This window comes from Neodiprion virginianus, chromosome 2, assembly GCF_021901495.1.
Source record: "Neodiprion virginianus isolate iyNeoVirg1 chromosome 2, iyNeoVirg1.1, whole genome shotgun sequence".
Classification (NCBI taxonomy): domain Eukaryota; kingdom Metazoa; phylum Arthropoda; class Insecta; order Hymenoptera; family Diprionidae; genus Neodiprion; species Neodiprion virginianus.
Genome location: NC_060878.1, coordinates 3,268,122 through 3,289,079, shown reverse-complemented (window position 1 = coordinate 3,289,079; position 20,958 = coordinate 3,268,122). Strand labels below are relative to the sequence as shown.

Here is a 20,958-nt window from a genome sequence, read left to right as displayed (position 1 = left end):
ATCAAATAAATAAAATGCCCGGTATATATATATATATATATATATGTATAAAAATTACAAAGTTCATCTGTTCAATCAGCATTATTATACAAATAATATGGTACACAGACCTGCCAATACTATTCTAGCTTGTTAATCACAATATATATATATATATATATATATATGTATGTATATATTTATTTATGAATATATATATATATTATTTGTGAGGTTGAAATACGCGTCTGTTAAAATAATGAGTAACAAAAAGTTTATAACAAAACAACGATCATTAGATTAATAATCAATCCTCATCCTTGAAGCGGCGATAGATAGACTGAACATAGGTAAAAACACACTTCCAGTCTGGTTTTTGCATTATAACCATATCCTCGACGTCCAGTAACGGTGCGATACCTGCAACTTCGCTGAAATTTTATAAATCAATTATATATTCAGTATCATCTTGACTACACTGCACGATCGCTTCTTTCTAAGAAACAAGTTTCTTTTATAGAAAAGCAGTTCGAGTCAAGGAATTTTTAGTAAAATTTCGTAGTTATGTAGAATAAATTGGTTCTTACTCAGCTTTGGTGAAAGCCAATTCAAAATTCTTCCTACGTTCCTCCTTGCGAAGACTATGGTAATCAAAAGCATCAGGTCTGAAATGATGAAGCAGCGCACAGAATGCCAATCCGTTGTTCCAACTTGTCGAAAAGTTATCGAGCTGAACATTCTGCGAAACATATTAAGAGATTAGAATTCTTTACCTTTGACTTGCGCAAGGCTTCTCTTTCACTGTTATTACGCACCTCATATTCCTTGGTCTTGGCGCGACACCATGCCAATAGTCTCTCCTTGATTAGAGCAGCATTATTTTGTACCACAGGGTCGGTGAACTTGAACTGAAAGTCCTTCCCAGCTGATTTAGGTGTGCTACGATAACGAATGAGAAATATTTCCAATAATGATTGCGAATCGAGGAATTTTAGATAAAATAATTTTAATTTCACACTGAATTATATATAAGTACCTTGGTGATTTTGGAGCACTATTCTGACGATCAAGTTGACGAAACTTAGCAAATGGTGATATGGGCTTCTTGGGTGCTGAAAAATTACCTGATGCTCACCATTCGGTTTTACCTTTACGAATTATATTTAAAGTTATTATATTATATGTGAAAAATTTATTTCAAACATCAGTGCTTTCTACGCATTGACTATGAACATGCAATAATTTTTACATTCTATCATTAATATCACTTGACTAATGATTAAAATGATTTTTTTAACTTTACATCATCACGTTAAAATCATCTAAAAAAAAAAAAAAAATGCGTAGATCAAACTAAACTCTGAATTATTTTTTACGTGACAAAATGGGGGTAAACAAAAAAAAAAAACAACAACAACAAAAACGGAAAAACTTCACATAGCGCACTGATTTATCTGACCACGATCAAAATTACACGGAAAATATTACCAAATCATCATAGTAGAGGATTATTATGTAGTAAGTTTGGATTTTTTTGGGATTACTGATATGCGGATAATAACAATAATTTCAAATCGGCACACATCAGTGCAGGATCGTGCTGTCTGCAATAATTATGTGTATATGGTATGTTATATAATTTATGTATACGTAGGTACAGGTATACTGATTGCAAATGCCTGATGTGTGCTGTGTAGTGCGTGTTTCGAAGATGGGTTGGCAAAAGCAATTAATTATACTGTAAGAACAAGAATTGGAGAATTCTGTTAAACCTTATTTCATAACATAGAAAAAAAAAAGAAAAAAAAAAAGAAAAAACAACGTCCAATAATTTTACCGAGTATACGAAAAGACATTGCTTTTTTAATTTTGTTGCACAACAGATTTAAAAGGGATCAACATTAAACGCTAACGATGAAAAACTTTCGACTTCTGTGGAAGGATTCTCAGACTAGTTCACGAATTTGACTATTCATTTTTATAAAATTTTATCATTACCATTGGCAGATGAGAAACGATATTTGTTGTACGAAATTTTCTTGGCCAAATCCTACATTCGAAGTTATTTAAAAAGTATACAATTATAGGTATAAATTCTAATGAATTCAAATGCCAGATGCAAAGTGAAAAAAATAATTTATAAAAGTAGGAAATACGTATATTTAAAGTGTGAATATAGACTATTATGTAGACATGAATAATAAGTCGACGTACTAGATTAATATGTGTGAAAACCATTTGCGATAATAATAATAATAATAATAATAGTGATAATGGTAATGGGCAACTCTGTTAAATAATTGGACTATTAGGACTACATAGTTAGGATATAAAATCTTGCAAGGCAATTTAATATGAGTATAAAATAGGTAAATGTGGAACGTTGATTGAAAAACCAAAAATCACACTCTCAATTACTGGTTAATATTGTCTATTCTATTTTTTAATTGAAGAATACTATGTATATTGTAATATCACGTATTCATTTTTTTTTCTAATGAAATATTTTTTCTTTTCATTTATTTTCCCTCGCTCTCTTTCAAATTAAGTGTACAATAGGGTGGTGCTTAAAAAGATAATTTTTGAGTTTCGGTCGGCATGCCTCCTGTTCTACATAATTCAAAAATAATTCCCTAATTTTTTCAGATTCTTATCTCAACTCTAACACGTGCTTCAGAGAGGGTGGATTCCATTCAATCCTTTCAGGGGCATATCGAATCTACCGGACGAATTTAGATGAAATTTGGTTGGACGGGGGTTCCTTGGGTCGCTGATTGCGAATCTGAACTTGAAATTACAAAATTCAAAATGGCGGATTCAATATGGCAATATCAAGTGACTTTTTAGGGTTTTGGTCTACCATATTGCATTCGCGATTCTGCTTTTTCAAATTATGAGAATAGATTCGTAATCAGCGACCAAAAAAATCCCCCTATACTAAATTTCATCTAAATCCGTTCGGTAGATTTGATGTTCGCCTGAAAGGCTTGAGTGGAGAAATCCACCCTCTTTGGGGCATGGGTTAGAGACGAGATGAAAATCTAAAAAAATGAAGGAAATGTTTTTGAATTATGTGGAGCCGATTTGGGGGGGTTAGCCGGTCGAAATTCAAAAATGACCTTCTCAAGATCACCCTAGTGTACAACGCAATAAAGTAAATGTATATACTGTACAAAAATGAAACAAGAACTCACTGCTTATCAGGGCTGCCTCAAATATAACAACCGTCCATGATCTATCCCAGGGCTTCGGAAACACACATCAGACACGACATACAAAACTGCGTTTGGCTATCACAGCTTCTAAACTCTTGCAGACTCAGTTTTAGTTTTTGTAAACGTTACTATTTAATTAAAAACAAATTTATGGCTTTATTATAGACTATTTATCCACGTTTAATGGCGGTTATCGGTTCTAGTTGCTTCCTTGAATAGGCTATCGAACGCTTTTTCAACGTCGGTATTCTCGTCGAGCAGTAATTTATCATTTTCGTACAAATGCGGCATCGTTTGACTCCTCGCTAAACCAACTCCAACTCCTCCTCCGGTGCTACTGTGATTCTTCTTCGAGGACGAGAAATGCCGTTTACTTTTGCTCTCTCGTCTGCTGTTGTTGTTGGATGATTCCGAACTCGGTACGTTCGTTGGACTGTTAAAGTATCTCTGAATCTTTTCTTCCATTCGTTTCATGTTGTCCGAGGCCAACGGAGCTTCGTACTGCTTCGACAGTCTCAGCGAAGCCGGAGACTTCGACTTGGGAGGCTTCAGAAGAGGATTCGGTGCCCCTGGTTGAGGTGGCTGCAAGTTCCCTCTGCTCAAAGCCAGTTGATGCCACGATTCGGACTTGGACAAAACTATGGAACGAGACTGTCTATTTGCGCAGGACATCAGGTACTCGTCGCTCGAATCGATCATGTTCGTCGAGCTGCTTATTATCCCCGAATCTTTGTTGTCGCTTTTGAGCTGCTGCACGACCTTAGACGGTGTGACAACGTTGATTTTTGGCGGTGGAAAGTCCTTGGGTTTCTCGAACTTGGGTATGCTCAACGGTCTGAATCGCTGTCTAGCCGTAGACGATAACGGCAGAAGACTCTTCTCCTCGAACATGTTTATCTTCTCGAGTGTGTTGTTGCTCTCGATGACCGGTTCCTCGTGTTGTTTAACAACAACCGCTGCAGGGGGTGAAGGCTGACTTTTGCCGAATGGAAAATGGGACAAGGGATTTATCTTCTCGTAGTACGAAGATCTCCGATTTACAGTCTCATCAACTTCCGACGACTTCTTGTCATCCCATTTGAACTTTTCCAGCGATTTTCTCCGTGGGTAATCCTGATTCTTGTTGTTCGAATTATCAGCGTCGTTCTGTAACTTATTGATAATTTGCTGCTGGAGATAATTGTGCCGTTGTATCTCATCGAAAGCGTCCGCAGACTCGTCGTTAACTTCGACCGATGGTTTCTTCCTATCGTTATATCCACCGTAGCTGACCGACATGTGGTCATTCGTCGAGGAGGGATAAGCCGACACTTCCATGTTGTACAGCTTTGGATTGGGGAAAGGTACTTCGCTCAGGTCGGGTTCGGAGCTTTCCGGAGTCGTGGCGACAGTCGCAATCGCGCATTGATACCTCGTCACGATTCCCTCCGAGCTGATGTCCTGGTTCTGGATGTTCTCATCTTCCAGAAGCATCCGTTGATCCCGGAACACCTCGATGCTCGCCACATCCGGTGTTTCCGGCTCCGTTACATACATCTGGATTTCCTTATCAGGGTTGTTTTCACCCAACGAAGAAGAAGAGGAAGAAACCATCTGATCGTTGTGCGTTCGTTCGTTCTGAGTCGGATTATGAGCGTGGTCGTGATTGTAGTAATGCTTCGTCTCCGGGTACGAGTTCCTCAAATTGGCATCCATGTTCGAGCCGAATTCCTTCCTCGTTTTGTAACTCTGATAAGGAATGTAATCGGAGTCCTTATAATTTATCGACGTATTATTCCTCGTCGGTAACTTATTAGCCTGCAGATGTTCATTATCCTGCTGAGACTTCGCCATCGTCCTGCTTGTATTGGTTTCGTATGACCCTGATAAGCCCCGAGGATCATCTGCATGCGTATGTTCCTCTGGAAGCTTCGCGATCTTCACCGAATTACTTTGGTTCGTATAGTCACCAGGCTGACGGTGAGTCGTCGTGTCTCTTCTCGGCTGGGCCGAATACTGCACGTTGTAGGTATTGCTTGGTCTGTAAAAGCCGTGAGGATGACTCGGGTAATTCGGCTCGATGATGGAAGACGCTGGTTTATTGTTAGCTTCCGACAGCTGGTTAGAAACTGCGTTCGCTCGGCTGGCCAAGTTTCGCGTCATGGAATCCTCGTAAACAATGGAATTCTCTTGAGTTTTGCTCGCCATGTTGGACTGAACGGGAATGCTGTTTAGACGAGTCACCGCTTCGTTTAATGGTTGAGGATAAATGACCTGCTGAGGTTTGTATTCCGGGGAGGAATAATCCTGCGATAGTCGTTTATTAGAATTCTGATTGCTGTTCAGGTTGTTGAACGTTTGCACCGGAGGTTGCCGTTTCACGATCTGCACTCTGGGATGATGATTTTGTAGAGGAGCGATGTTGCTCGAATTGTTGTAGTTTTCACGCGTACCCGCAGCCTTTATGTAGTGTGATTTCAGAGGCGTATGAATATGACCAGGTTTTTCCTCTTTGTTCTCCTTGAGTCTTAATGCTTCGTTCACGTACCGTTGATTCACCTTCGGTTTATTCTCGTAGTTGTTATGCTCGTTCGCGATTTTCTGCATCATGAACGAATGTGAGGAAGTCCGAACCGGCGGTTCGGCCTCCTCGATCTTCTTCGGCGGGTAGCTATTCACGTTCTGTAACTGCCCGTAATACTCGGTCCGTTCCTCGTTCCTCGGGACCTTATCTGCCTTGGTAATCTTTGTCGTATTTCCGGGATATCCGATGTACGGATACTGATGTTTAACCGCAGCCTGTTCGTCGCCGTTCACGTTGGCGTTTACTATCAATTTTGAGGAAATGACGTTTCGGTTCCCGGGCAAATAGGAGCGCACGGTATTGTCTGACCTCGATTGGCTCAGATTCAGAGGGTCGGAAATCGTCGCTGATCCATGCTGCGGGTTCAAATTTTTCGCGACCTTTCGCTCCGCTGTTTCGTACCGCGATTGCAGGTCGTTCATTTTGTTGAACTTGTTCTTGTTTTGCGCGACGATCGAGATCGGTGCAGCTAAGGTCTGGCCTCCGTTCTCCTGGTTGAATATCTTCACCTTTGCCTGAAGGGAGTTGCTGCCCCCCTTCGGTAGGTAACCCGACTTGAATATCGACGCGTTTTCGCTCCGATTAGCGGGCTTCTCGATCCTCTGAAACGGGGACGTTGGCGCGTGGGTGAAACCACTCTGTTTCGGTTTTGGTTGAGTCGTGTACGGCAGTCGCAACGTTCCGACGACCACCTCATCGGACTCCCCGCTGTCCGAGGTGCCGCTGAAAGACCGTCTTGAGGATGACTCCGAGTTGCCGGTAACCCTTGAGTTCTCATCGGTCGCAGGTGAGACGAGTTGCGAGGCAGGTTTGTCGAAGGTTGTTTTTATGTTGGAAAACCTGTTATTCCAATTCTTGTCCACGTTGTCCGGTTGTCTGTAGTTGAACGACTTGAACGGCAGTTTGCTGTTGCTCGGCGCTGTGTCGTTATTTTTGTTGATCAGAGCTAGGAACTTCCGGTCGTTGTCCGTTTTCGGTTTGAACGCTGGAATGATGTTCGCATTGCTTCCCAAACTTTTGTCCCCGATGTCTATCGGTCGTCTCAGAGCCGCCGATTGATTTTGGCCAAAGTTTTCTGCCTGCAGTTTAAGGTAGCTCGGTATGTCGATCGTGTTCGCTCTCTTGATCTTCGACTTCTTCGCCACGAATTTATTATACTTCGAGGCAACGGGCTGCTGGTAAAAGGCCGGAACCTGATGATTGCTGTATTCCTCATCCTCTGCTGGCTGAAACTCCCGCTCCTCTTTTCTCGGCATTTCCGCTCGCTTGATCACATTTTCCAACAGTACCACGTTCCCTTCCGTTGATCCGATTTCCGGAGGCGGTGAGGAGGAATGCTGACAGTATACGTTCTCCTTGTAAAAATCCTTGTTCTTGTTGTAGTAGGCAGTCTGTTGCTGGTTTATCGCGTCCTTGATGTGCTTCTCGCGAACCTGTTCAAAAGTCTTTAATTTCGGCGGGGGTGGAGGTGGAACCTGCTGAGCTCCAGACTTGCGGACAAAAGTTTCCTCCGCCGGTTTTTCCACCGGTGGTTGCACCTGGGCCTCGATTACGGGTTTGGCTTGCGCGGTGCAGGGGCTCAAAGGACTAGGCAGGACCTCATTACCGATGTTTTTCTCATCAAGTAGCCGCCTCGCGTGGGCTATTTCCTCAGCGGAAACACCGATGGTATGTCTGTTTGCCCGGCGTCGTTTACCGCCGGTGCCTTGGGCCGGTTTCGAGGCCTTTTCTGATGGCTCGACCGAAAGCTCCTCCGGGACTTTCAGCCTCGAAAGGAGATTCGATATCAGCCGTAGCAGGTGAAGCTTATTCGTCGAGTCTAGGGTCGAGTTGTACTTTGTGAGCGTGCCGACGTCGACGCGTCTGAGGGTATCCTGGAGCCGGGAAAGCGCCGTCTGAATATCCGACAGCAGAAGGTCCTCCAGGAACTTTAAATCTAAGGGCTTTGGACTCTGGTTGCTCTGCTGCTCTATGGAATGGCAGAGACCGGAAGCCCACATCCGGAGGTCTTCTTCCGAGTCGATACCCGAGTCTTCGAGTGGCAGAGGATCCTCGCTGCTCTGACTCGAGCAGGACAATTCGAGCGCCGAACGAAGCCGCTCTACTAATACAGGCAACAAATTGCACTCACCCGGTTTGCTCTGATCGGACGGCGGCGATGTCGGCTTCTTCGCTTCGACTGATTCTGAATCACTCGTCGGCTTCTTGTCTGCTGTTGCCGTCGGGGGTGCTTCTTCGCTGCTGATGCAGTTAACCGGCGTCGATTTCGATTCTGAAACAGGTTGCGACGAATGTGAGGATCAATTATTCGAAACTCCGAGTCTGGGAAATGGAGGAAAATTAACCAGCTCAAAAGTTAAGGGGCGTACTAACCTGTTTCAGTGGGCTTCGTTTCTTCCGGAGGAATCTTCACGTCTTCTGTTTCGGCATCATTATCGCTTTCCGACTTGGCGACATCGGTTGAATCGATCGAAGCTTCCTCGTTGTCGTCCTGCACCGACGGTGTGCCTGGAATATCGATTGTAATCGTATATAACGTTTCAGACAGTGATCCGATTTCCAGACGATTCTTTATTCGCTACTTCATGCATATTATTTTTCTCATTCCGTTACGTATTACATATATTGAATTATTTTTAATATATATATATATTATTTGTGCTTAGTGATTTGTCGTACCTTCAGTTTCCGACATCTTACCTCGCTAATGGGGACGCCTAAAAAGAAAGAACAAAAATTTTGTTACTAATGATAATAATTCGAATAGAAGCAAAAAGAAAGTTCACTCCACTTTGAACAACGGACAGCGAATGAATCTAGAGTGCAGTCTGAATATGTGGAATGCATATGTTCCTTCTACGCGTGCAACATAATGCATTTCGTATTATAACTTGCTTAACGCAGTGCATAAGTTAGTTTATCTATCACCGCTTATATCGCGAGGAATGCTTGCTTGACGCTCTTGACGAGATAAAAACAAAACGGAGAACGAAAAAAAATAAGAAATAAGAAGAAGAAAAGGAAAAAATTACGTGACCACCTGGATGTCTGAGACGACGACGTACAAGTTTTAAGAATCACTCAAGATTCATTGCCGGATAAATAGAACATCATATATAGGTATATAATAAGGTCTAGTCTATCCATCGCTATAATTTTGTCTCTAAGAAAAAGAAAAAAAAACGTGATATTGGTACTATAGCAAGTAAAATCATCATTGCTGTCGGTTCGTTTCTATCTTATTTCTTCTCGCCAAACAATGGGTATGAACGGTTTTCGCGATTTTAACCCATGGCGACGGTGATGATGTTTTTTTCTTCTTCCATTTCTAATGTTGGATGGACGCGTAGTACCGTCATTTAGTTCAAATTTTCTGCGCACAACGGGAGACACGTTTTTAAAAAATCAATGCGTAGGATTTCAAACACTTCAGTTTCGCATTTGCTTTATGTACGCACACATACACGCAGCTCTGGCAGCTTGCTATTTTACACGCGAAAATAGCTCTTTTGACCTGTTTAACGTAAACCGCAAATTCTTGCTAATTCCGTGTCTCCAATACTTATATGCATATACCACGTATGCAAAGATTTCTCTTTCAACCCTGTTATTTTTTTTTTTTGGTATTGAGTGGGTTGCTATTATTTTCCTCCGCGGCATATTTACGACGATTCGCGTTAGGAGTATCTTACGCCTAGACCATACAAGTCGAAGGAAAAACACTTTGTCCCATTCACATAGTTTCGTGATCCTAATTCAAGGCACTCTCAGTCATCTGACTTTAGGTTCCATCAAAACGGAGAAAGATGAATACGTATAAAAACACACAACTACAGTGAAATCGGAAAAATAGACGAGAAGACACCTTCTGTAGGCATGATAGTACGAGGCGTGTTTGGCACGAGACGCGGCGAATACAAACTTGGTTTGCACATTGGATCTGTATCGGCAGTGAGGGAGAGAGACGTCGCAATAAAGCTTTTGCAGACGAGTGTAGGTATCTATAATACGTGGCTTTGAGTACAAAGCGAGAAAGGGCTGGAAGCGTATAGTTGAGCCAAAATAGGCCCGAATTAAAACTATTCGGGATATGGCTGGAAAAATTTGTGTATAGGGATTTTCTACCCTGAGGAATTCAAATTTGAAGTTATTTTTGAGCTGGATAACCGGCGTTTCGAGAAAACAGGAAATTTTGACGATTTTTGCGTTTTCCTCAAAAACTGCTTTTCGGCCATCGTGTAGAGCGGAATATTTTACATCGAACTACGTCCTCCTATGCCGGAAACGGAGTTGGTTTAACAAATTAAGGATGAATAAATTCTACTTATTGACGGAATCTAGGGAATTTTGGTAAAATGATGACATTTTTCTCAATTTGTTAATCCGACTCCGTTTCCGGCATGTGCGGATATAATTCGATGTAGAATTTTCCGCAATACACGATGGTCAAGTCGTTTATCATCTGTCGATAGCAGTTTTTGCGGAAAACGCAAAAAACGTAAAATTTTCCTGTTTGCTCGAAACGCCGGCAATGCGGCTCAAAAATGACTTCATAATTGTGTTTCTTGGGGTCGAAAACCCCTTTCGGCATCAAAATGCACCCATATTACGAAAATTTTTTTATTCAGATCTGTTTCGGCTGGACTGTAGTAGCGGTTTGTGCGTATGTAAGCAAGTATAATACGCCTTGATCACTGCACCCGGTACTACCGCGGCCACTACCCACGAGGCCGCGAAGTCTATAAATAATATCACACACAATATAACACTGTAACACAACTATATATCCACAGTATACAAAGTATAAACGACCGGCTAGCCTCCCCCTCTTTCACCTCCAGCCGGTATCCCCTCACAATATTTTTCTTTCACATACACATTACGTTTTTTCCAAAGGATATAATATTTCAAACCGAATAATCGAACTCGCGAACCTACAGGTTGAACCTCTTTCCCTTTAGAATTTGGACATAGAAATCGTGATCATTCGTGTCTAACTGCTGCTACGTCATCAAAGTTAGTAACGACCAATGTTCGAGAAAAATCTCTGCTTCGCGTCATCGGAATTGTCTGAAATTTGGTAAACGATACCGATATTTTTTAAAAGTCCACTCCTTGAAAGTCATAGTAAAATTGTAAAATAATGAATATGATACTGATGTTTCGTGACGTTAACGTTACTCACTTCAACCTATTTTTCTGCTCATGGTCGTTCAGACGCTGGTGAACATTTGCTAACCGGATAACCGTCAGGGTCGAATCCGGAACACTGACAGCGTACCACGGTAAGGACCGCAAGCTGTATGCTGCGGGATGAAATTGTACGTCGCGTTACCTTACCCACGTAGCTTTTTTATTCAAAAAGAGTCTCCCACAAGGCGGATATGCGATTCTCTTTGTGCGTACATAGCCGAGTCGGTGAAGTTGGAGGGACGATATTTGCGAGCCGCGCGACTTTCGGTGTAGGAATGATATACCGCATTCAGAAGATAAAGATACCTACACCGAAACAAGTTGGTACAGCAAAGTGGAAAACCCCCGTTTACAGCAAAGCGATAACCCCAACGGTCTTCTTATAGAATCAACCCGAGGAGCAAATTTAGACCGAAAGATCCGCCGCCGCCTTCATCTGCAGCCACCAACCACCAAAGCTGCACAGTCAGGCTACTTTGCACACTACCCGCCAATTTTTTACCCGCGATATAAAAATTCCAGTGTCGTTCAATCGCTCCTTGAATGGTTTCAGTCTACCAACTCAAGCAAGCCTTGTTTATACTTTCCTTTCATGATCGATGTAAAAAATTTACGCTGTTAAAATTGACCAATGGCGGCTGATGCGAACTACCATAGAACAATTTTTTTGGTCAATTCAGAACTTGAACTTGTCAGATAGTGAAATATTCTCTAGAAATCCACACCGAATTTTTTTATTCTTACGAGACTTGGACTCGAGACTTATCGACGTTTAACACGATAAATTTAGGAGGTTGACGCACGCTTTTAGAGAGCTTGGCTGCAGGTCGTCGTCGTCGCATCCCTGCGGTGACGTGGTTGTATATCGTGCAGCACAATGGTATAACAAGTCTATGAATGCGGGCGTCACACAACCGCGACGAGTGAGTATAGGAAGGACCTATACCTGTGATACTTGACCGATTCGTCACGCGGAAATGAAACTTTTCAAACAAGGTCGCCGAGGGTTCAGGTTCGATAATATCAAACGTTCGTTTCCTCCGTCCAGATTTCCAGCACAACGCGTTGCGCTGATCAACTTCACCGAATCCCAACTTCAAACACACTTGGCACCCGATAGAAGAGCTTCCGAGATCCAAATTTGGTTCCGCATGTTATTCGATCAAAAACGTGCACTTGCAATTTGAATATGGTGTCCTCATTTAGTCACAAGAACATATATATACCTACATGTATATATATTGTATTCATGTATGTATGTACGAACACTTTTCCGAGATGTCGATCATTTACTGCACGTGCTTCTCAGTTAGATCTAATCGAACTTCACGCGTTGTTTTCCCATTTTCGAACGTAAAAACGGCTATCTCTTGTAGAACATGAAGCCACTGCATGTTGGACCGATAAAAGGCGGGTATTGAAAACGGTGATGCAGACGGCTCAGGGTTTACCGTAAATAGATCGGTCAGTCGCACGTCTGAGACTAAGGAACGCGGGGACTCCGGGAAGCCCGAATTCGAACTGAACCCTATCCATACGGAATCCCCATGTTCCCTACATCGGTCGAAGATAACCGGGAGCGGTGGTTATCGGTCGACTGCACGAGCTGCAATGACTGCAGTCGAAAAAGAAGAAGAAGAAGAAGGAGACGAAGGAGACAAAGACGAGGGAGAAGAGAGCCGGAGGTGACGAAAGCGCGAAAGAAGACCGTTCGGAGAGAAGCGGATCAAAAATGACTTACGTAAATGGATGAGCGCGACGCGCTACGATATGCAGCAAGCAGCAGCAGTGGCAGGTCTTCGAGGAATCGTCGATAAGTGGACTGACTAGTGTCAGGTAGTAATTCTTCTGGTTATCACCTGCAGCAGCGGTAGCAACAGCAACAGCGGCTATAAAGCCGTGAAACTTGGCGGTCTCATGACCCCGTAAGGAGAGCAATCAGACCGTCGAGTACGAAGAATCGCGGTGAATATTATACGAGATATTATGAATTCCGTATGTAATTCCGGTCTCGCTCGAACCAACCGGCACTCTTGGGTATGTGTAATAACCGAGTAAGAGAGCCCGGTAGGCACTGGGCGTCGAGTGTAGGTAATCCGCGGAAGAGGATCGCGCGTGTCGAATTGGCCGTTGTGCCGACTGCCCTGACTCCAAATGTGGTCGCGGTCGCCGATTCACCGAGTAACGACGACGACGACGACTACGACCAGCGGCGAACCGAGACTCGACGACCTCCCGGAAAATTTTCGCATCATCCGCAACCCCGGATCACGTCACAATCTATATAACACACTCGTAGTCGACTATAGTTGACGGTTGGTACTGATCAGTGACCGAAGAAGGGACCAACGACAAAAGCAAATCCCTACAATTCCACTGCCACTGTTGTTGCTGCTGATGGTGATGCTGGTGATGCTTGAATTTGTTAGTTAGGATAAATTTCGAGAGTATGGTTGTTACCTTCGAGGGTTGGTAGGCAGTGGTGTTAAGGTAGGTGGTGGTGGTGGTGGTGGTGGTGGTGGTGGTGGTTTTGGGGCCGATGTGTTTGGGCGACTGCGCGCCAAGCCTCAGACTCTGAGACGATGCTGCCTTTGCTTCTTCTTCTTCTCCTTCTTCTTCTGCTTCTTCTACTTCTAATGCTGCTGCTGCTGCTGCTGCTCCCGAAGTATGGCATCACGCTGCCGGATTTAGATCGCTACCGAAATAGCTGAGTTATTGCTGTTACCTCAAACCTTAGCCGTCTGTTCTCTGCATGTATGTACATCTTGTCGGCGTACACCTTAATTTCCCACCATCGATTTGCCAAATCGAACACATGCGCGCGCGGTATCGTTTTTTTTCTTCTCTCTCTCCGATCCAAAACCCCCTTTTCATTCCATTTTTTTCTTTTAGCTTTTGTACCATACACCGATTCAGCAGTCGTCGAACTCGTATTGTTTTTTTTTTATATCGCAGCAGCGCTGTACATTTGCTGAATTATTGACTTCCGGTGCAGAAAGAGGAAGATGTGCAGACCGTGAAGGGAGAATTACAAGAGTAAAAAAAGAAAAAAAAAGAAAAACTTACGCTTACACTGTTATAACTGTTTCTAAAGATTCTCAAAATGTAAACGAAATCTAAGCTATGTGGTTGATGTATTGTACCTAATTTTTTTTCTCAAATTTATTTCGCTGTGTCTTCGAGTCAATCGATTCACGGTTGCTTTTTTCAATTGACATTTAGTATACCGGAATAATTGAATACATTAGCTACATACATGACACATAACGGTATTGTAGAGTTCAATCTCTGTCTGAGTCACCTTTAATTACAAATTGTCACCTACAGTGATTTCCACGATGAGAGACGGACGGATTCGTTCGTTCATTTTATTTGGTAAATCGTTATCGGAGAAAAGACGGTATCGCACACGTCTTCGTGACTACGTAAAAGAAAAAACAAAAACACCTCGTTGAACACTTTTCATTCTGTAATCAGTATACGTGACTGTTTTGCTGAAACACCATCGTTACCCCATCGTAAGTGGGTATAAAAATAAACGACGTGTTGTTTTTTTTTCTGTTTTTTTGACGAGAAAACTAAAAAAACATGAAAATTAATTGACACCGAATATTCGACCTTAGACGCGTTACAATTATGTTCATAATTAACGACGTGCATCGAGCGTGTCGGAAATAATGTGAGCATGGAAGAAAAAAAATAAAATAAAAACAAATGTACTCATATTATCAATTAAGAACCGATATCGCGTGCCGTGTGTTTGATCCATGCTGCAATCACTTGGCCTTTTAATTATTGCGACAGTCCGAAGTAGGTATTGCTCGTCGAATGCATAAAAGTAAATCCAATAAATTCCAAACATCCAGCCTACCCGTTAAAGCAAAAGGAAAGACTTGGAGATTATTTGGCAGGAGGCAGCGGACGCTGACAAAATTATTCCACAATCAAACCTAGCTGGCGATTAATTACGGCACGTGAACGACGTTCTCATCGTTACCGACGTAGGTACAGTCGTCGACATTTAAAGTTCCAAGCGGTCTCCCACTTCGAGACTCCCTTCTCCGTTCTCCACAACCTGCAGTAGCAGCAGCAGCAACCGACGGAGGCCACTTTCAATTCGAAACCTGTTAACCCACTTAACGGCAGTCTTTGTGCCACTTTTGTCCTTACCTGATGATGGCTGTGATACAAGACACGTAGTGTACACCTCAGGTGCGAAAGGTGCGTGGAGGAAATGGTCAGCACCAGATGGAGGATTCGCTTCTTCGTGAAACGTTAAAGCCTCTCCGGATACTGAAGAACAATAATTCGGCTCCAGGACCTCGTCGAGTACTCTGTTCTCTTGGATTACGACAACAACGAACACATGCGCTCGTTATCTAGTATATAACATTTAACGAGGAGACTGGATAAGTGCGTCAGATCCATCCTCGCTGAAATTGTACCGATTGGAAATTTGGAACGTAGTAGAATTAACCGGTGGAAGTAGAGCAGAGCGGATATTATTCTTTATGGTTTAGTTCCTCCGGCACTGCTGCAGCTGCGAAATCTTATTGTGGTAAGGAAAATAAAGAAAAACAACCAAACAAAAAATAAAAAATCATTCCGAATTATTATCCTCTGGCGGTTTCGTTCAACGATCACGCACGCACTTTGTGCTGCTTTTAGGTCGCGAACCGGATGCGGAGCAATCATTTTTTCCGAAACTAAAATACCCGTCACACTCTTCTGCAGTTTGTAGTTCGACTCAAGTGTCAATCCTCTACACTGTATAAAGTTTCTAAGATGTTGCGCGAATTGGGATCGTTCCGATTTCGAACGAATTATTGTTACGGCATTTTCATAACGTCAAGTTCACCTGTGACACAACCGGTTTTACATATACATGAATTGTTCGCATGTGTAAAGTCCGGGGTGACGTGACTGCCGATTATTTTCACGTACAATAAATATTATCCTTTTTATTTTTTTATTCCAGACATATCCGCGTCGCGAATATCACAAGTATATTCATGGTATCCCACAACAGTTTGTTCTCTTCTTTCTAGTTTTCAATAAAAAAAAAAAAGAAAAAAGAAAAAAAAATTCAACGCATTGTACGCTGTGCCGGCAGACGGCACAATATTGTTATAGGCTGTTGAAACGCTCTTCGCGCATTCCTCTCGAGGCCAATATCCTACCAAGACCTGACTCACTGCAGTCTGTATACCTATACAGGTACACTCATGTTCTCATTATCCAACACCGTCCACGACTCCGAACGATATTATATCTACGTATAATGCTCCTTTCTCGAAAAATTTTTGGCCCAATTGCGTCGTTTGATTTTAATTCAATTCGAAACGGAGAACGTTAATTCATGTCGAATCAAACTGTTGAACGGAATATTATTCTTTCCAACATTCATAACGATTAGAGTTCGGCGTTGATGCTTCGGCGGAACTCTTTTCATTTCTCTCGTCTGGAACAATTCTTATGCAACGATAAAGTGAAGGGGATGACGTTGGGATTTTTTTAAATTTAATTCTTCTTTCGTTCGTTTTCTTTCAGAATGCGAAATGAGGGGCTGGTTCGACGCATTTCGTAGCGACGGTGGACCGACGCTGTACAGTTACAGTAACCGGACGCCAGTCAGTGGGGACGTTCACCTGATAACGATATTCGTTATATTTTGCACGATATTCACGGCGTTCGTTATCATATTTCCAGGAATACGAAAGGAGGTGAGATGATGATGGTGATTTTGTTACTTAATTGGTATTTATATCGCAGATGCGCAATGTAGTTGCTATTCTAACACACAATATGTTGCAAGCAGCACGTCGTGACGAGTGACACCTGCATTATAAGTACGTGAGCATTGTCATGTTGCAGCGTCTCGTCGAATTAACTTTGAAAAGTAATGAAATACGGAATCAAATTGCGGATGCGGTTCTCGTTCGACTTCGTCGTTTTGTAAATTAAGTGATCGTTGTGAAATCGCACGCGTAAAGCATCCGCCTCTTATAATTTGACCAATACAACTTGTGATGTGAACCGGAAAACTTTGAAGGTTCCTGATACAGCGCGATCAGTCAGCCTGGGTGTATTAATAAAATCGTTCAAGCGTTGCGAAGCCTGTTTAGTTGGATCTGATTTTATCCTCGCAGCTTTTTACATCCAGAAATGTGTACGCGTCTAAATTATACATACATCGTATAATATTTCGCAAGAGACGCGGCGGCGCGATGACGTTGGGTAAATATAATTAATGTGTATTCGTTGAACGGGATTTTTTTGTTCCTCCTCTCGTTTTTTGCTACACTGTGTAAGATTTCCTGAATACGATTGATCGACGTTAAGTTATGTATGTACGTATCGTATTTTGCAACTGGATGGAGAAGCTTGCTTCGATTCTAGGCGGAAGAGTCTTTCCATTTTAAAGTAACAATCACACGCACTTAATTGACATACATTAACCCTTTTGGTCATACTGGTAAGTGTTCTTACCACCTATTATATCCACTTTTTGTATATGTAGAGAACTTTGAAAACATATTTCTTTGTGGTTTCTTGCCATTTATACCAAAATCATAAGATTTTGCGGTCGTTCACTACGAATCTGAAAGCGAATTTTTAAAATTCAAGACGGTGGATCCAATATGGCAGACGAAAATTTCAAATTCGATCGAATCTGAAGGAAAAACTGTGCCCAGGTGTTTTCGGGTTCGTCGATTACGAATCTCAAATCAGATTTCGAAAATTCCGTATGCCGAATCCAATCACCGACTCCAAAAACTCCTGTATAGCGTTTTTTCACCGTATTCGATCAAATTTGAAATTGTCGTCCTCTATATTAGATCCACCATCTTGAATTTTTTAAATCTGATCACAGATTGGTAACCAACGACCTCAAAATCCATAGCGTACTATTCTGTTCTAAAAGTTGATTCTGCACAATAATGTTTGAATGAAAGGGTTAAATGTGACGAATTCACAGTGTGTATAATATACAAATGTACAATATACCTGGACAGATAAACACGATCGTTTGAAGTGCAAATATTTGTTCCGCAGAGGCTAACGACATTCCTAACCGTAACCCTCAGCCTTTTTGTTGGAACAACGATTCAAGGTTCGTATAACAGTTTGAAAAGTCATTGGCTGCAGTTTAGCGTGCCTTAAGGCCGCAAAGCAGCGTAATATAATGCGGCGGTAATTCCATCATCATTGTGCAACCGCGCAATGTCATTACGCCAATTTATTTTAAATTACATTATTTCTATTGCGAACCTGTAACGACCGCGTCGCAGTTGCTCAATACGGATCGACATGGCACACAGCTTCCACAACGGTCGTCAGTTCCTACAGTGCTTTTTCAAGGGAAAAAATGACCGCTGAGGTCGGTGGGTACATCGGCCTGATGCACATCAACATCACCTACACAGGTATGTATGTACGCAGGAAGGGAACGAAGGACAGGTGAATAGAGGAAACAAAAAAAAAAAACTGGAATACCATCCGACATTCGTAACTGATTTTACGCCAAATCATTAGGCGGCGAGGGTCACAACGACGTCGAATTCAACGAACGATTTTGGTGGCGAAGTCCAACTGAGATGTCGAAGAGCTTCAAGGAAGCCCTGCACAGAGGCGCCCCCTTCCCGATTCTTTCGGTAGCCGAGTACTTCAGTCTTCATCAGGAGGGTTTTTCCTGGGGCAGCCGATACAGGGAGGCCGGGTATTACTCGTCGATAATGCTGTGGTAACTAGCCTGACGTTTGAATTTCGAACAGTGTATCTAACACGGTCTTACATACAGGTCTGGAAACTCCATTGGACGGGATAGGCTAGGAGTGACTGAGATATTGAATCAATTTGTAGTTTACGGTTTCGACACTGCGTCGCTACTATCTAGTAGGGCTGAGTTACAGAACCTCAAATTTCTCCCACCACCAGATTTTCCAGACCTACCTATATGTAAGACTGTGGTATCTAACCTCAATTGTTTTAACAAACGATTACCCCCCACCCCCATTATTATAGGACCTCCTTCGCTTCTTGGGCCATGATGAACCTCCTCCTGATGGTTGTGCCTAGATACGGAGCCTACAGCATGGTCTGCACTGGAATTTGCATGCTGTTGACCAATCTCACCTACTGGTCTCTCCTGCCGTGCGAACCTCTCGTCGCGCACGTCGATGGATCTATTCTAATTTTCAATTTGGGATGGAATTACTGGCTCGTTCTAGTCGCCGGTGGGTTTTGTCTGTAATCGATATTCTGTGTGTGTGTGTGTTTTTTTTTTTCAGCAGTTACCGACGGAGCAGACTTTCCTTTATTTTGAAAATTCATATTTCCTCTGGATTTCGTGGAAACTCGAGCAGTTACCGACGGAACAGACTTTTCCTTATTTCGAAGATTCATATCTCTACTCGATTTCGTGGAAACTGTTTTTCTCGCGCTTTTGATCGAATCGATATGCGGGAAAAACCCCGCGCTGATTTATATCCTCGCACAAGTTTACGCGGCTGTATTTCAAATTCATTTACATTATTCACTATACATATTTACGTAACGACGCGTGATTTTGATCGGTACGTTATTTGTGGATATTCTGTGAAGTCATTAGACGTTCTCGATTATTTTGCTTTTCGGATATTTTAGAATTTACGATCCGATGCACCAGACTCGCGTCAATTTGTCAAACTCCTACGCGAGTTCATTTCGACATTCTTATTGCAGAAATAAGAATTTCAAGATGAAGAAAAAAAAATTATATATATGTCGGCCGCGTACAGCAACTCGGTGAATGATTACGACGTATCTATAATCTGAAGACAGTTTCCCGCGTTCCATTCCAAAAGTGTCGATCACTCGCGACACATTTTGTGCGGAATATTTTTCCCCTTCCTGTCTTGTGGGCGAGAGAAAGAAAATGGAAAAAATTGTTCGGTATCGTTCAGACGCTACTCTTATGTATATGTATATATATGCATGCCTATAGGCATGTAACGTTCTTGGCGATGAGCCCATTACGGGGATAGAACAAGACGCACAGACGCGACTAAATGGAAGAGAAAATGAAAGGGAGGGAAGGGGAGGTAAAATCGTGGGTGAGGGAATGCAAAAATAACTGACCGTATTTTTTTACTTATAGTATTATACCTACGCGAAAAAGGGAACGAACCTCCATACATAAATATGAAAATCATCGACAACTTATTTGTAATTCGACCATTTAATCGTCAATCGATAACGTTCAAAAATATTTTCAGTATTTATACAATCCACAGCTTCGACGACGTGATAAAAATAAGATTCAACAAAATAAAAATTAAAAAAAGATCGTCTATCCGTTTTTGGAACAGGAGTCGGATGCCTATTCGCCGGTCTCGTGATCGCGGCTATCGATCTGATATTTCCCCATCAATTTTCAACGATCCTAGAGGTGGATTACGACACACCGTACGATCGTCACGTAATTATTGAGGAAAGTTTCGACACCAGGAACACCAGGCGAAAGTTGCCAAAAATTGAAGACGCTTTTGGCGAACGTATAATGAGGTAAGATGAAAGCAATTATCTGTAAACTGCAAAGATTTAACTGCAATTTGTAAAAACATACAGCTAATTAAACACTGATTTTTATCGACCTTCAATTCTTGTGCGAATTTTACCTTTCAGACAGCTTTCCCACAAGCTAGGTAACGGCAGGGATGACACAAAGGGCGTGATAAATCAGGGATACGTCGGCACCGAACAGCTGGAATTCGCTCAACCGACCGAAGAAGATCCGAACAAGAATCAGAACTGGTCTTATCCATTTCCACCGTCGCCACGACGAACGATTAACTAACAGAAGTTAATCGTAGCGATCTATCCAATATTTACTAATGCTAATTATGAATTATTTATGCAAGTCGGTTGTGTAAATGTATAATGTACATGGATAAATATAACGTAACCGTTGTATACGGAAGATCAATGAAACGCCAATCAATATCCTTACTTTAAATATCATCTGGA

The 20,958-nt window shown here is 42.2% G+C and overlaps 4 protein-coding genes across 6 annotated transcripts; 1 reads left to right on the top strand and 3 right to left on the bottom strand.

Moving 5' to 3' along the window:
- Positions 1 to 286: 286 nt before the first annotated feature.
- Positions 287 to 1,117, bottom strand: LOC124299171 (smoothelin-like protein 2). Its single transcript, XM_046752170.1, has 4 exons — positions 1,104 to 1,117; positions 795 to 918; positions 567 to 718; positions 287 to 410 (listed from the first exon to the last, which is right to left on the bottom strand). The coding sequence occupies exons 1-4, from the start codon at positions 1,115 to 1,117 to the stop codon at positions 287 to 289; spliced, it is 414 nt and encodes a 137-aa protein (XP_046608126.1).
- LOC124297469 (uncharacterized) lies at positions 867 to 7,882 on the bottom strand. Its single transcript, XM_046748548.1, has 3 exons — positions 3,174 to 7,882; positions 1,016 to 1,091; positions 867 to 918 (listed from the first exon to the last, which is right to left on the bottom strand). The coding sequence occupies exon 1, from the start codon at positions 7,755 to 7,757 to the stop codon at positions 3,375 to 3,377; it is 4,383 nt and encodes a 1,460-aa protein (XP_046604504.1). The 5' UTR covers positions 7,758 to 7,882; the 3' UTR covers positions 867 to 918; positions 1,016 to 1,091; positions 3,174 to 3,374.
- Positions 7,883 to 8,130: 248 nt separating this feature from the next.
- On the bottom strand, positions 8,131 to 15,645 carry LOC124299170 (uncharacterized). The gene is made up of 4 exons (XM_046752169.1): positions 15,603 to 15,645; positions 15,121 to 15,291; positions 13,411 to 13,604; positions 8,131 to 8,265 (listed from the first exon to the last, which is right to left on the bottom strand). The coding sequence occupies exons 1-4, from the start codon at positions 15,643 to 15,645 to the stop codon at positions 8,167 to 8,169; spliced, it is 507 nt and encodes a 168-aa protein (XP_046608125.1). The 3' UTR covers positions 8,131 to 8,166.
- On the top strand, positions 12,701 to 20,928 carry LOC124297478 (dual oxidase maturation factor 1). Of its 3 annotated transcripts, none has more exons than XM_046748565.1 (9): positions 12,701 to 13,265; positions 15,163 to 15,508; positions 16,501 to 16,673; positions 18,007 to 18,064; positions 18,243 to 18,377; positions 18,487 to 18,694; positions 18,976 to 19,187; positions 20,301 to 20,496; positions 20,617 to 20,928. In XM_046748565.1, exons 3-9 carry the CDS (start codon positions 16,509 to 16,511, stop codon positions 20,786 to 20,788), a joined length of 1,146 nt encoding a protein of 381 aa, XP_046604521.1. In that variant the 5' UTR covers positions 12,701 to 13,265; positions 15,163 to 15,508; positions 16,501 to 16,508; the 3' UTR covers positions 20,789 to 20,928. The 3 variants fall into 3 exon arrangements, with proteins under 3 accessions (XP_046604521.1, XP_046604520.1, XP_046604522.1); XM_046748564.1 differs by lacking the exon at positions 12,701 to 13,265 and adding an exon at positions 13,307 to 13,440; XM_046748566.1 differs by lacking the exons at positions 12,701 to 13,265; positions 15,163 to 15,508 and adding an exon at positions 16,053 to 16,167.
- Positions 20,929 to 20,958: the final 30 nt, after the last annotated feature.